Genomic DNA, 13,131 nt, shown 5'->3' with positions numbered 1-13,131 from the left:
CGATGCACCGACTCCCCCAGCGATGGCACTGGGTTGGCAGGTGGCACCATTCATGGCACCTGAACCTGTATTCCCCTCAATAGCCCACCAAGGGCCCCCACCCTTCTCCTCCTCAGCTGTCCCCTCTCTTGGGTGGAAACCCGCGTCTCTCTCCCTGCTGCCCGGGCTATTTCCAGGCTGTGCAGCCCCCTGCTTACACTGTGCCATTGCCCAGAAAAGCAGGCTGGTGGGTGGCCAGCGTTGGCACTTTGCTTTCTCTCCAGAGGCTGCAAACGGTGCCTTGCCGGCAGTTATACGGCGCCACCCCGCTCTCCCTCAGCAAATCACCACATATCAAAGCCCCTCCTTGTGTCTCCTCCTTTCTACTGACAGCTGTGACCCGGGGGATTTTTCTAGGCCTGGGAGCGGAGAGTGCTGGGAGCTGCTGGAGTAGCCCATCTAGCACCCCCCCCCCCTATAGAGCCCCCGCCCTTCGAGAAGGCAGCACCCAGGCCGCACACTAGTAACGGCGGCTGGCGGCAGCCTGCGAATTCCTGTGTCTGAGGGCTGGATGTCGGGGGGCAGGGTAGGATGGCAGGGGTCCTCCTCACACACCCCCCCTCCTGCGCTCCCAACCCCAGCCCCACAGACTCACGCGGGCGTGTTGGTTCCCATGGCAACCAGGCCTGCGAGGACGACCACGGTGCCCACGGCCGCAGCAGGAGCAGCCAGGCCGTGTAGAAGCCTGCAGAGGGGCGGGCACGTGAGACCAGCCCGGAGGAGGCGACACCGGCAGGGAGACCCCTCCCTCCCCTCTCCATCAAGGGTGGGGCACCAAGACTCCTGAGTTTCACCCCCAGGGCTGATGCCCTGTGTGGCTTGGGGAAAGTCCCTCCCCCGTCCGTGCCTCAGTTTCCTCAGCTGTAAAATGTGGACAATGATCCCGCCCCACCTGGCAGGCTGGGGGCAGGACTAAGGCACTTGCAGACTCTGCATGGCACCTCGCTCACCCTCTTCCACCCCACGCCCGCCCACGCCCCTGTGAAGCAGGGGCACGGGGCACCAGCCACATGGCACTGCTGGCACTTCGCGGCAGCACCACGGGAAAGAACCAGGAGACCTGCCCCCACGGTCCTGCCCCCCGGCCCTTTCTGTACCAGTCAGGGTGCCGGGAATCTGCCTCTGCCGGCCGGACACCGAGAGCCCTGGGCAGCGCCACCGGGCAGCACAGGCTGGGTGAGCCTGGCTGGGGGCAGAGAGAAGCCCTGGGGCTCTGTGTGTCCAGCAGGCTCCAGGAACAATCCCGTGATCCCCATCCCAGCCCCAACCTGGCCCCTGGGACGCTGCAGGGGAGGCGCTGGGGGCAGGGGGGCAGAGGCGGACAGAGGGGAGGAGGAGGTGGGCTCTCACCCAGCCAGGCGAAGTAGATGGCAGTCTTCTCCCCGAAGTACTGGCGGATGTGATCCAGCGGCTGGTACCGGTACCAGCAGCCCCACTGGGCCCAGAAGCGGTAGAGGACTTGGCGAGGTTCAGGGCTTCATCGGGACCTCAGACTCAGGCGTCTCGAAGGGGCCCTGGGTCAAGGCAACAGAGAGGAGACGGGTCGGCCACCTGCACAGCCAGGGGCGACTGCGGATGGGGCAGGGTCTCTGCAGTGCCCAGGAGCAGAGCTGCCAACGGCTGCCCGGGACCCCGCCTAGTGCCGGCTGAATGGCCGCAGTGACCAACCAGGACCTGCAGAGCCAGCAGCTGCCCCCCGGTCCCCACATCCCAGCTCCGGAGGGACGTCTGTGTCCCCGCCCCAGCCCAGCTCCGGAGGACATCTCTCTCCCAGGCCCCCATCCCAGCTCCAGAAGGACGTCTCTCCCAGGCCCCCATCCCAGCTCGGAGGGACGTCTGTCCCTGCCCCATCCCAGCTCCGGAGGGACGTCTCTCCCAGGCCCGCATCCCAGCTCCAGAAGGACGTCTCTCTCCCAGGCCCCCCATCCCAGCTCCGGAGGGACGTCTGTCCCCACCCCATCCCAGCTCCGGACGGACGTCTCTCCCAGGCCCCCATCCCAGCTCCGGGGACAGCAGCCCACCCGGCAGCCTACCTCGTGCAGCGGGAAGGCAGCGCCGTACACCCGCTCGTCCAGCAGCCGGTTGATCCCGATCTCGGCACGTTTCCGCTTCCCGTAGATGGTGCGAGCCAGGATCTCATAGACCTGCCGACCCGAGGAGCGGCGCCGTCAGCAAAGTCCACCCTCGCCAGGGCTCACGCGAGCAGGAACCCAGCAAGTCCCGGCTGGGCGCAGCCCTGTGGAGCTCACACACCTGGACCTTGCACCAGAGCCTTGGGATGCTAATGGGAGCCTTCCCATAGACCTTTCTGGCCCAGCCCCCAGGGCCGGAGCTGCCCACGGCTCTGATGCCCCCACATTCCCTTGGCTCATGCTAGGTGCAGGGCAGAGGAGCCTTCCTGACCCTTCCCAGGCAATCAGCCGTGCCCTGGAGCCTGAGATTGGATTCAAACACACGTCACTGGTTCTAGTGTTTCCCACCAGCTGTGGGGCCTGCGGAGGCTGAAGCACAGAGCTGGGCCCGAAGCCATGAAGGGGGATGATTCTGGGTTGGGGTTTCTACACAGAGCTGGGGGCAGGGTTGGGTCTGGGTGGGGGGTTAAATCAGCCCATTAGAGAGCCAGGGGATTTCGATCTGGCTGCCCACCATGTGATGGGCCCGTGGAGCTGCCTCTAGGGCAACGGGGTTAATTACGGACCTGGGCAGAGCAGGGCTGGGAGTGGGGCAGGCCCCTGAGGTCCCCATGCTCCCTCCACCCTACTCACGATGCGATGTCTCTGCGTGTTGCTGAAGTAGGAGTCCCGGGAGTCGCTGCCCAGGAACCTGGGGGGGATAATCAAACAGCCAGTCGGGCCAGGGGAAGGGAGGCAAGGAGGGAGCTGTGACGAAGTGGGGATGTTCTGGCTGTGCTCTGTGAATGCTGAGTGGGGAGTGCTGGCCTGGGAAGGCTGCAGGGGAGTTGTGCTGGGACTGGCTGCATTGGGGATGGGAGACTTGCCTTGAGGGAGGACACCTGAGCACGGAACATGAGACCCCAGGAAGGGGGCTGGAGGCCAGGTGACACCTCTGCCCGGAAACTGGACAAAGGACACAAAGGCTGGGGGAGGAGCCGGGGGGAGGCTGAGTGAGAGGCTGGAGGGAGTTTCAGTTTGGAGCTGGCTGGGAGACTGGAGGGGAGCCCAGATGGGGCTCTGGTCTCCCAATGCAGCTCTGGCCTCCCTGGCCCCCCAGATGGACCTAACTGAGGGAGTCCCGAGACTCACTTGTCCAGCTTGGACCTGCGGAAGGCGCAGGTGTAATAGTCCGCGGGCTTGTTGGGGACGTGCTGGTGCAGGGCGTTGGGGATGCAGAGTCTCCTCAGGACCTCGGCGGAGCTGTTCCAGTCCGGGTTGGGCTGGGCCTGCGGTCGGCACAGAGAGCGTCAGGGCTGGGGGTGGCCAGGGGAACCTCCCAGACCGACAGTCACCTGCAGGCGGAGACGGGGCCAGTCCCCCCACTACTTCCTGCACACGGGGGGCCTAGCAGAGCTGGGGGGCGGGGCTGAGCTAGCAGGGGGCTGCGGGTCGGAGCGCTGTCAGAGCTGGGTGGGGAGCCCAGGGCTGGGGTAGGAGGGGGCTGCGGGTCGGGGTTGAGGGGCGCTGGCAGAGCTGGGTGGGGAGCCCAGGGCTGGGCTAGCAGGGGGCTGCGGGTCGGGGCGCTGTCAGAGCTGGGTGGGGAGCCCAGGGCTGGGGTAGGAGGGGGCTGCGGTCGGGGTTGAGGCGCTGTCAGAGCTGGGTGGGGAGCCCAGGGCTGGGGTAGGAGGGGGCTGCGGGTCGGGGTTGAGGGGCGCTGGCAGAGCTGGGTGGGGAGCCCAGGGCTGGGGTAGGAGGGGGCTGCGGGTCGGGGTTGAGGGGCGCTGGCAGAGCTGGGTGGGGAGCCCAGGGCTGGGGTAGGAGGGGCTGCGGGTCGGGGTTGAGGGGCGCTGGCAGAGCTGGGTGGGGAGCCCAGGGCTGGGGTAGGAGGGGGCTGCGGGTCGGGGTTGAGGGGCGCTGGCAGAGCTGGGTGGGGAGCCCAGGGCTGGGCTAGCAGGGGGCTGCGGGTCGGGGTTGAGGGGCGCTGGCAGAGCTGGGGGGGCGCCCAGGGCTGGGGTAGCAGGGGGCTGCGGGTCGGGGTTGAGGGGCGCTGGCAGAGCTGGGTGGGGAGCCCAGGGCTGGGGTAGGAGGGGCTGCGGTCGGGGCGCTGGCAGAGCTGGGGCGCCCAGGGCTGGGCTAACAGCGGCGGCGGGTCGGGGGTGAGGGGCGCTGGCAGAGCTGGGTGGGGAGCCCAGGGCTGGGCTAGCAGGGGGCTGCGGGTCGGAGCGCTGGCAGAGCTGGGGAGCCCTGGGCTGGGGTAGGAGGGGGCTGCGGGTCGGGGTTGAGGGGCGCTGGCAGAGCTGGGGGGGGAGCACAGGGGAGGGGAGGGAGGGGGCTGCGGGTCGGGGGTGAGGGGCGCTGGCAGAGCTGAGGGGAGCCCAGGGCTGGGCTAGCAGGGGGCTGCGGGTCGGGGCACTGGCAGAGCTGGGGGGGGGGAGCCCAGGGCTGGGGTAGGAGGGGGCTGCGGGTCGGGGTTGAGGGGCGCTGGCAGAGCTGGGTGGGGAGCCCAGGGCTGGGGTAGGTGGGGGCTGCGGGTCGGGGTTGAGGGGCGCTGGCAGAGCTGGGGGGGGAGCCCAGGGCTGGGGTAGGGGGGGGCGGCGGGTCGGGGCACTGGCAGAGCTGGGGAGCCCAGGGCTGGGGTAGGAGGGGCTGCGGGTCGGGGTTGAGGGGCGCTGGCAGAGCTGGGGAGCCCAGGGCTGGGGTAGGTGCGGGCTGCGGGTCGGGGTTGAGGGGCGCTGGCAGAGCTGGGGGGAGCCCAGGGCTGGGGTAAGTGGGGGCTGCAGGTCGGGGTTGAGGGGCACTGGCAGAGCTGGGTGGGGAGCCCAGGGCTGGGCTAGCAGGGGGCTGCGGGTCGGGGTTGAGGGGCGCTGGCAGAGCTGGGTGGGGAGCCCAGGGCTGGGGTAGGAGGGGGCTGCGGGTCGGGGTTGAGGGGCGCTGGCAGAGCTGGGTGGGGAGCCCAGGGCTGGGCTAGCAGGGGGTTGCGGGTCGGGGTTGAGGGGAGCTGGCAGAGCTGGGTGGGGGAGCCCAGGGCTGGGCTAGCAGGGGGCTGAGGGTCGGGGTTGAGGGAGCTGGCAGAGCTGGGCGCCCAGGGCTGGGGTAGGAGGGGGCTGGTCGGAGTTGAGGGGAGCTGGCAGAGCTGGGTGGGGAGCCCAGGGCTGGGGTAGGAGGGGGCTGCGGGTCGGGGTTGAGGGGCGCTGGCAGACCTGGGTGGGGAGCCCAGGGCTGGGGTAGGAGGGGCTGCGGGTCGGGGTTGAGGGGCGCTGGCAGAGCTGGGTGGGGAGCCCAGGGCTGGGGTAGGAGGGGGCTGCGGGTCGGGGTTGAGGGGCGCTGGCAGAGCTGGGTGGGGGAGCCCAGGGCTGGGCTAGCAGGGGGCTGCGGGTCGGGGCGCTGGCAGAGCTGGGGGGGCGCCCAGGGCTGGGGTAGGTGGGGGCTGCGGGTCGGGGTTGAGGGGAGCTGGCAGAGCTGGGTGGGGAGCCCAGGGCTGGGGTAGGAGGGGGCTGCGGGTCGGGGTTGAGGGGCGCTGGCAGAGCTGGGTGGGGAGCCCAGGGCTGGGCTAGCAGGGGGCTGCGGGTCGGGGCGCTGGCAGAGCTGGGTGGGGAGCCCAGGGCTGGGGTAGGAGAGGGCTGCGGGTCGGGGTTGAGGGGAGCTGGCAGAGCTGGGTGGGGGAGCCCAGGGCTGGGCTAGCTGGGGGCTGCGGGGCGGGGTTGAGGGGAGCTGGCAGAGCTGGGTGGGGGGGCCCAGGGCTGGGGTAGGAGGGGCGGCGGGGCGGGGTTGTGGGGCGCGGGCAGAGCTGGGTGGGGAGCCCAGGGCTGGGCTAGCAGGGGGCTGCGGGTCGGGGTGGAGGGGCGCTGGCAGAGCTGGGTGGGAGCCCAGGCTGGGGTAGGAGGGGCTGCGGGTCGGGGTTGAGGGGAGCTGGCAGAGCTGGGTGGGGGAGCCCAGGGCTGGGCTAGCAGGGGGATGCGGGGCGGGGGGGCGGGGCGCTGGCAGAGCTGGGGGGGGAGCCCAGGGCTGGGGTAGCCGGGGGCTGCGGGTCGGGGTTGAGGGGCGCTGGCAGAGCTGGGTGGGGGAGCCCAGGGCTGGGGTAGGAGGGGGCTGCGGGTTGGGGTTGAGGGGGAGCCCAGGGCTGGGCTAGCAGGGGGCTGCGGGTCGGGGCGCTGGCAGAGCTGGGGGGAGCCCAGGGCTGGGCTAGCAGGGGGCTGCGGGTCGGGGAGCTGGCACAGATGCGTGGCTAGCCCAGGTCGGGGGTACTAGGGTGCTGCGGGTCGGGGTTGAGGGGAGCTGGCAGAGCTGGGTGGGGAGCCCAGGGCTGGGGTAGGAGGGGCTGCGGGGCGGGGTTGAGGGGCGCTGGCTGAGCTGGGTGGGGAGCCCAGGGCTGGGGTAGGAGGGGGTGGGGGTTGTGGGGAGCTGGCAGAGCTGGGTGGGGAGCCCAGGGCTGGGGTAGGAGGGGTGGGGGTGGGGGTTGTGGGGGGCGGGCAGAGCTGGGTGGGGGAGCCCAGGGCTGGGGTAGGAGGGGCTTGCGGGTCGGGGTTGAGGGGCGCTGGCAGAGCTGGGTGGGGGAGCCCAGGGCTGGGGTCGGCGGGGGGTGCGGGTCGGGGGTGAGGAGCTGGCAGAGCTGGGTGGGGAGCCCAGGGCTGGGCTAGCAAGGGGCTGCGGGTCGGGGCGCTGGCAGAGCTGGGTGGGGAGCCCAGGGCTGGGGTAGGAGGGGGCTGCGGGTCGGGGTTGAGGGGAGCTGGCAGAGCTGGGTGGGGGAGCCCAGGGCTGGGCTAGCAGGGGGCTGCGGGTCGGGGTTGAGGGGAGCTGGCAGACCTGGGGGGGCGCCCAGGGCTGGGGTAGGAGGGGCCGGGTCGGGTTGAGGGGCGCTGGCAGAGCTGGGTGGGGAGCCCTGGGCTGGGTTAGGAGGGTGCGGCGGGTCGGGGTGGAGGGGCGCTGGCAGAGCTGGGGGGGAGCCCAGGGCTGGGCTAGCAAGGGGCTGCGGGTCGGGGCACTGGCAGAGCTGGGTGAGGAGCCCAGGGCTGGGCTAGCAGGGGGCTGCGGGTCGGGGCGCTGGCAGAGCTGGGTGGGGAGCCCAGGGCTGGGGTAGGAGGGGGCTGCGGGTCGGGGTTGAGGGGAGCTGGCAGAGATGCGGGGGGGAGCCCAGGACTGGGCTAGCAGAGGGCAATGGGGGGGCTGGTGGGAGAGCCGCCCCCCCCCCGGGTGCACTGACCTGCAGGGGCGCTCGCAGGCACAGCTCCTCGGCGTAGAACACCAGCACGTCCCACGGGGCGCTCAGCTTCAGGTAGTGGATGGTTTTCCGCTCGCTCAGCATCTCCTCCTGCGGGGAAGCAGGAGGGGGCTGAACACGGAGCCCCCAGGGGGGCAGAGCTGCCATGTGCCTGCGTCCAGGGGCTCCAGGCCAGGGTCTGTAGGGCAGGGATGGGACACACGGCCCTGGGGTCAGGCAGGGGACAGCCGCCTTCTCTCCGACTGCTGCATCCTGGGGCCAGCAAGGCCTCGAGAGTCTCCCAATGCACCGTCACCCCAATCAGCCACAGCCAGGCCTGGCTGGAGCCGGGAGGGATGTGGTGGGGGGCCAGGGCCTTGGGAAGGGGGGACATGGCCAGGGCTTGGGAGGGGGATGCAGCAGGGGCCTGGACCCAGTGGGAGAGGGATGGGGTGGGGGGCTGGGGCTCGGAGGGGTGACGCTGGGGGATCAGGCCTGGAGAGGAGGGCCATGGCGGGGGTGTGACGTTACTGATATGATCTGGGACCATATAGAACATGGTTGCAACCAAGGTCCTGTAGTGGCACCAAATCTTATGTAAAGGATCATATAAGGTGTCTAAGACCAGGCTATGGGTGGCTGGTTATGATTATGGTGTCTGGGTGCATGTGTCATTTTGTAGTTGAAGTTATGAGTATTGGCTCTGTACTGTCTGTATTTCAAATTTGTGCTGTGTTTCTGGTGGTGTTAGCCCTGCCTAGCCTGCTTGAGGGCCCATTAAGGACCATCAGCTACACAACTGACCCATGGAGAGGAGGCAGACACGCCTTGTGACTCAGCAAAGTGCAGGGACTTGCCCAGGTGACTCCAGACTCCATTTTGCTGTAAAGCCTCTAAAAGGCTGATGCCTCATCTCCATCTGGTCTTCAATCCTGCTTCTTACCTCTGGAGGGACTTTGCTACAAACTGAAGCTCTGCACAAGGGACTGATGGCCCATCCCAGCGGGGGATGTTCCAGAGACTTGATTTAAACCTGCAGTTTATTCCATCACTGCTACAAGCCTGAACCAAGAACTTTGCCATCACTGTATGTGATTGATTCCATGTAACCAGTTCTAGCTCTCAGCTCTACCTTGTTCCCTTTATGAATAAACCCTTAGATTTTAGATTCTAAAGGATTGGCAACAGCGTGATTTGTGGGTAAGATCTGATGTGTATATTGACCTGGGTCTGGGGCTTGGTCCTTTGGGATCGAGGGAACCATTTTCTTTATTGGGGTGTTGGTTTTCATAACCATTCATCCCCAGGACGAGTGCACTGGTGGTGATACTGGGAGACTGGAGTGTCTAAGGAAATTCCTTGTGTGACTTGTGGTTAGCCAGTGGGGTGAGACCGAAGTCCTCTCTGTCTGGCTGGTTTGGTTTGCCTTAGAGGTGGAAACCCCCAGCCATGGGCTGTGACTGCCCTGTTTGAGCAATTGGTCCTGAATTGGCACTCGCAGTTGGGTCCCGCCAGAACCGCATCGTCACAGGGGGCCTGGGGCCTGGAGGTGGAGGGACATGGCAGGGACCTTGGGTTGCCAGGCGAAACGCCCCGTCACAAAGGGACCCTGGTGACTCCGGTCGGCGGCACACCCGGGCTAAGGCAGGCTCCCTGCCTGCCCAGAATTCACACGGCCCCCAGGTCCCTGCAGCTCCTAGGCACATGGGCGGCCAGGGAGGCTCCACGCGCTGCCCCTGACCCTAATGCCGGCTCTGCAGCTCCCATTGGCTGGGAACCACGATGAACCCCGCAGCCCCCTCTTGCACCCAAACTCCTCCCACAGCCCTCACCTCTACCCCTGCCCCAGCCCAGAGCCCTCCTGCCCCCCAAACTCCTCACCCCCAGCCCCACTCCAGAGCCTGCATCCCCACCCCCCCCCCCCCCCGTACCCTAATCCCCAGCCCAGTTAAAGTGAATGAGGGTGGGAGAGAGCAAGAGATGGAGGGGGGGGGATGAAGTGAGTAGGGGCGGGGCCTCGGAGAAGGGGCGGGGCATGGGTGGGGCCTCGAGGAGGGGCGGGATGCTGGGTTTTGTGTGATTAGAAAGTTGGCAACCCGACGCGGCAGGGACCTAGGGGTGGGGAGGGACATGGAAGGGACCTGGGGCGGGGAGGGACACAGCAGGGGCCCGGGGCCCAGGAGGGATGCGGCCGGGACCGGAGGAGGGAGGCATCTCTCCTCTCACCTTCTCCATCAGCAGCCCGGCATTTCTCAGGTTGTTGAGGAACTTCCTCCTCCAGTGCTCGTGGTGCCCGCGTGGCCGGTCGCCTCTGGCCTCGTGAGCCGCCAGCTTCCCCTCCTCTTCTTCGGGGCCGCACCTTCTCCTCCCACACCAGCACGAAGTCTGCGGGGCGAAGGGGAGGGCTGCGATCCGGCCTTGCAGCGGGCCAGGGCTGGGAGCCTACCGCAGGGCCGGGGAGCAGCAGCGAAACTCACCGTGATCATAAAACACCCAGACCACGCACAGGATGGGCGCGGGGGCGGGGAGACAGCAGCCCTAGGGCCCTAGAGTGGGGGGGGGGGCCACACTCGCCACCACCGCCCCCTGCTGGAGGGAACATCAGCCCCACTCTGGCACATGCAGCCCACCAGCTGGGGCGCCTCACCGCTAGCCTCAGCGGAGATTCCCGGCACTGCAGCGGGCGTGGCCTCGGCTCTGCAGCGGGACGCCCGCAGGCGAACGGAAGCCCCTGCAGCCGCAGCCACAGGGGTGAGCAGGGCCCTGGGGAGGGAGGGAGCCTCGTTAACGTGGCCAAGCAAGGGGCTTTGGATCATTTCATTACTGCTCTGGACAATGTACGTTAGCCAGTGGAACTCTCTGCCACATGATGATGCCGAGGAAAAGAGATTTAGGGAGCACATGTTCGCAGAGCAAGGAGGGTCATGGGGCTGGGACGCAGGAGATGGAGGGTCACTTCTTGGCTCTGCTAGTGACCCCCTGGGTGTCCTTGGGAGAGTCACTTGCTCTTCGTGCCTCTGTCTGAGGCAACGAGCATCTCTGTGCCCAGCCCCCGGCACAGCCCGGGAGGCCCGTTGGCAGTTGGCACAATGCAAAGGCGCGCCAAGGCTGCTCGACGGCAGACTGCAGAGGGCAGTGACGTAGGGTGGCTTAGGGTCGCCCCCAGACTGCACCGGGCCCAGCTCACACAGCCAGAGAGGGACGTACCCACGCAGCCACCCGCTCCCAGCTCCTCCCAGACAGAGGCCCGGGGAGCTGCCGAGGGGCAGGGCAGGGCAAGGGGCGCTCACCGATCTTGGTTTGCCCATCTCGGAAGTAGTTGCCCCTGAGGTTGGGGCTGTAGCCTTCGTCACCATGCACGTAGATGGGATCGTCCTCGTCCTCTTCATCCTGCAGCCGGGAAACAAACGAGACGGGGGGCAGGGGAGAACCGTGCAGCTCCCGCGCCGGGCCAGCCTCGCCCCCGCGCCCCAGCTCGGATTCGTTGGGTCGGTGGGGGGGAGCAGGGGAATGTTTCAGTGCCCAGGAAACCGAGAGGAGAACCTAGAGCCAGATGGGCTGCTTCACCCCACGGCCCTGCCGGTGCCCCTCAGTCCCGACCCGCAGCCCCCTGCTATCCCATCCCTGGGCTCCCCCCCCCAGCACTGCCAGTGCCCCTCAATCCTGACCCACAGCCCCTGCTATCCCAGCCCTGGGCTCACCCCCGCCCCCCACAGCCCTGCTGGTACCCCTCAGTCCCGACCCGCAGCCCTCCACTATCCCAGCCCTGGGCTCAGCCCTACTCCTCACAGAGCACTGCCGGTGCCCCTCAGTCCCGAATTCCAGCCCCCCGCTATCCCAGCCCTGGGCTCCCCCCCCCCCCACACAGCCCTGCTGGTGTCCCTCAATCCTGACCCGCAGCCCCCGGCTATCCCAGCCCCAGACTCCCCCCGGCCACGGTTCTGCAGATGCACTACAGGGCACCAGCTATCCTGAAGGCCAAACCTTCGCCTCGCTTACGGCTCTGGGTCTGTTCGGAGTCACCAACCAATCAACCGAAGGGACCCAGACTCCATTAGCTCCAGGGGAAACCAGCACACGGAACGAGCGAGGAACCAGGCTCTGCCGGGGATTCCCGCCCAGGGCTGGGCTCTGACCGGGCAGCCCCTGAGGTGCAAGGACCCCCCCAGTTCCCTCCTGCTCCAGCTCCCGCTGCTCCCGTCCAGCCAGGACAGTGGCTGAAATGGCCCCAGTAACGGACCGCGGAGCTTTGCAGAGGCCTGGCCCAGAGCAGCCACAGACTCGGCCCAGAGCCGCGGTTCTCAACCTCTTAGCCATTGTGGGCTGCAGCCACCCAGTGCAGACACTACCCGGCGGCCCGGTGTGCTGATGGGGCTGAGAACCGCTGGCCTAGGAGAGGGGCCCAACGGGGACTAGAAACCCACCTGCCCCAGGGCAGCGGGGGGGCTGGGACGCAGCGTCTGGAATGAGGCAGGGGAAGGAGGGTTGGATTACGGGGTTGGGCAGCTCCTCTCTGCCCCCAAACTCCTGCCGGGATTCTACCATGAGCTCGGGACGTGGGAAGAGCCGCAGCTTGTGAAACGGACGGACCTCCCCCACCCCAGCCCCCAGAACTCAGCACCACCAAGGGCGGCGGCGCCATGGATTCACCAAGGGCAAGTCATGCCTGACTAACCTAATTGCCTTCTATGAGGAGATAACTGGGTCTGTGGGTGAGGGAAAGCAGTGGATGTGTTATTCCTTGACTCTAGCAAAACTTTTGATATGGTCTCCCACAGTATTCTTGCCAGCAAGTTAAAGAACTGTGGGCTGGATGATTGGACTATAAGGTGGATAGAAATCTGGCTAGATCGTCAGGCTCAACAGGTAGTGATCAACGGCTCCATGTCTAGTTGGCAGCCCGTTTCAAGTGGAGTGCCCCAAGAGTCGGTGCTGGGGCCGGTTTTGTTCAATATCTTCATTAACGATCTGGAGGATGGCATGGACTGCACTCTCAGCAAGTTTGCTGATGACACTAAACTTGGAGGAGTGGTAGATACAGTGGAGGGTAGGGATAGGATACAGAGGGACCTAGATAAAGAAACCTGATGAGGTTCAACAAGGAGAAGTGCAGAGTCCTGCACTTAGGACGGAAGAATCCCATTCACTGTTACAGACTAGAGACCGAATGGCTAGGAAGCAGTTCTGCAGAAAAGGACCTAGGAGTTACAGTGGACGAGAAGTTGGATATGAGTCGACAGTGTGGCCTTGTTGCCAAGAAGGCTAATGGCACTTTGGGCTGTATAAATAGGGGCATAGCCAGCAGATCGAGGGATGTGATCATTCCCTCTATTTGACATTGGTGAGGCCTCATCTGGAGTACTGTGTCCAGTTTGGGGCCCACAGTACAAGAAGGATGTGAAAAATTGGAAAGAGTCCAGCGGAGAGCAACAAAAATGATTAGGGGGCTGGAGCACATGACTTATGAGGAGAGGCTGAGGAAACTGGGATTGTTTAGTCTGCAGAAGAGATGAATGAGCAGGGGATTTGATAGCTGCTTTCAACTACCTGAAAGGGGGTTCCAGAGAGGATGGATCTAGACTGTTCTCAGTGGTACCCAATGACAGAACAAGGAGTAATGGTCTCAAGTTGCAGTGTGGGAGGTTTAGGTTGGATATCAGGAAAAAACTTTTTCACTCACAGAGTGGTGAAGCACTGGAATGGGTTCCTAGGAGGTGGTGGAATCTCCTTCCTTAGAGGTTTTTAAGGTCAGGCTTGACAAAGCCCTGGCTGGGATGCTTT

The 13,131-nt window shown here is 66.3% G+C and overlaps 1 protein-coding gene across 1 annotated transcript; it reads right to left on the bottom strand.

The window, feature by feature from the left end:
• Positions 1-630: 630 nt before the first annotated feature.
• On the bottom strand, positions 631-11,895 carry LOC120384962 (anoctamin-7-like). The gene is made up of 10 exons (XM_039504059.1): positions 11,845-11,895; positions 10,641-10,740; positions 9,998-10,113; positions 9,577-9,735; positions 7,354-7,461; positions 3,303-3,439; positions 2,805-2,862; positions 2,073-2,183; positions 1,390-1,474; positions 631-665 (listed from the first exon to the last, which is right to left on the bottom strand). Exons 1-10 carry the CDS (start codon positions 11,893-11,895, stop codon positions 631-633), a joined length of 960 nt encoding a protein of 319 aa, XP_039359993.1.
• Between the last annotated feature and the right edge of the window lie 1,236 nt (positions 11,896-13,131).

Source organism: Mauremys reevesii, linkage group 17, assembly GCF_016161935.1.
Source record: "Mauremys reevesii isolate NIE-2019 linkage group 17, ASM1616193v1, whole genome shotgun sequence".
In the NCBI taxonomy this organism is placed as follows: domain Eukaryota; kingdom Metazoa; phylum Chordata; order Testudines; family Geoemydidae; genus Mauremys; species Mauremys reevesii.
Note: the sequence above shows the minus strand (reverse complement) of the source record. Positions and strands in the feature narration are given on the sequence as shown.

Bases quoted from the DNA above. Each gene is read 5' to 3' on its own strand.
- LOC120384962 (XM_039504059.1), bottom strand. From the start codon at position 11,895: ATGGTAGAATCCCGGCAGGAGTTTGGGGGCAGAGAGGAGCTGCCCAAC. The intron at 7,462-9,576 runs GTGAGAGGAGAG...GCTTCCCCGCAG, and splicing joins CCGGGCTGCTGATGGAGAAG to GAGGAGATGCTGAGCGAGCG. The intron at 1,475-2,072 runs GTAGGCTGCCGG...TTCTGGGCCCAG, and splicing joins CTGCCTTCCCGCTGCACGAG to TGGGGCTGCTGGTACCGGTA.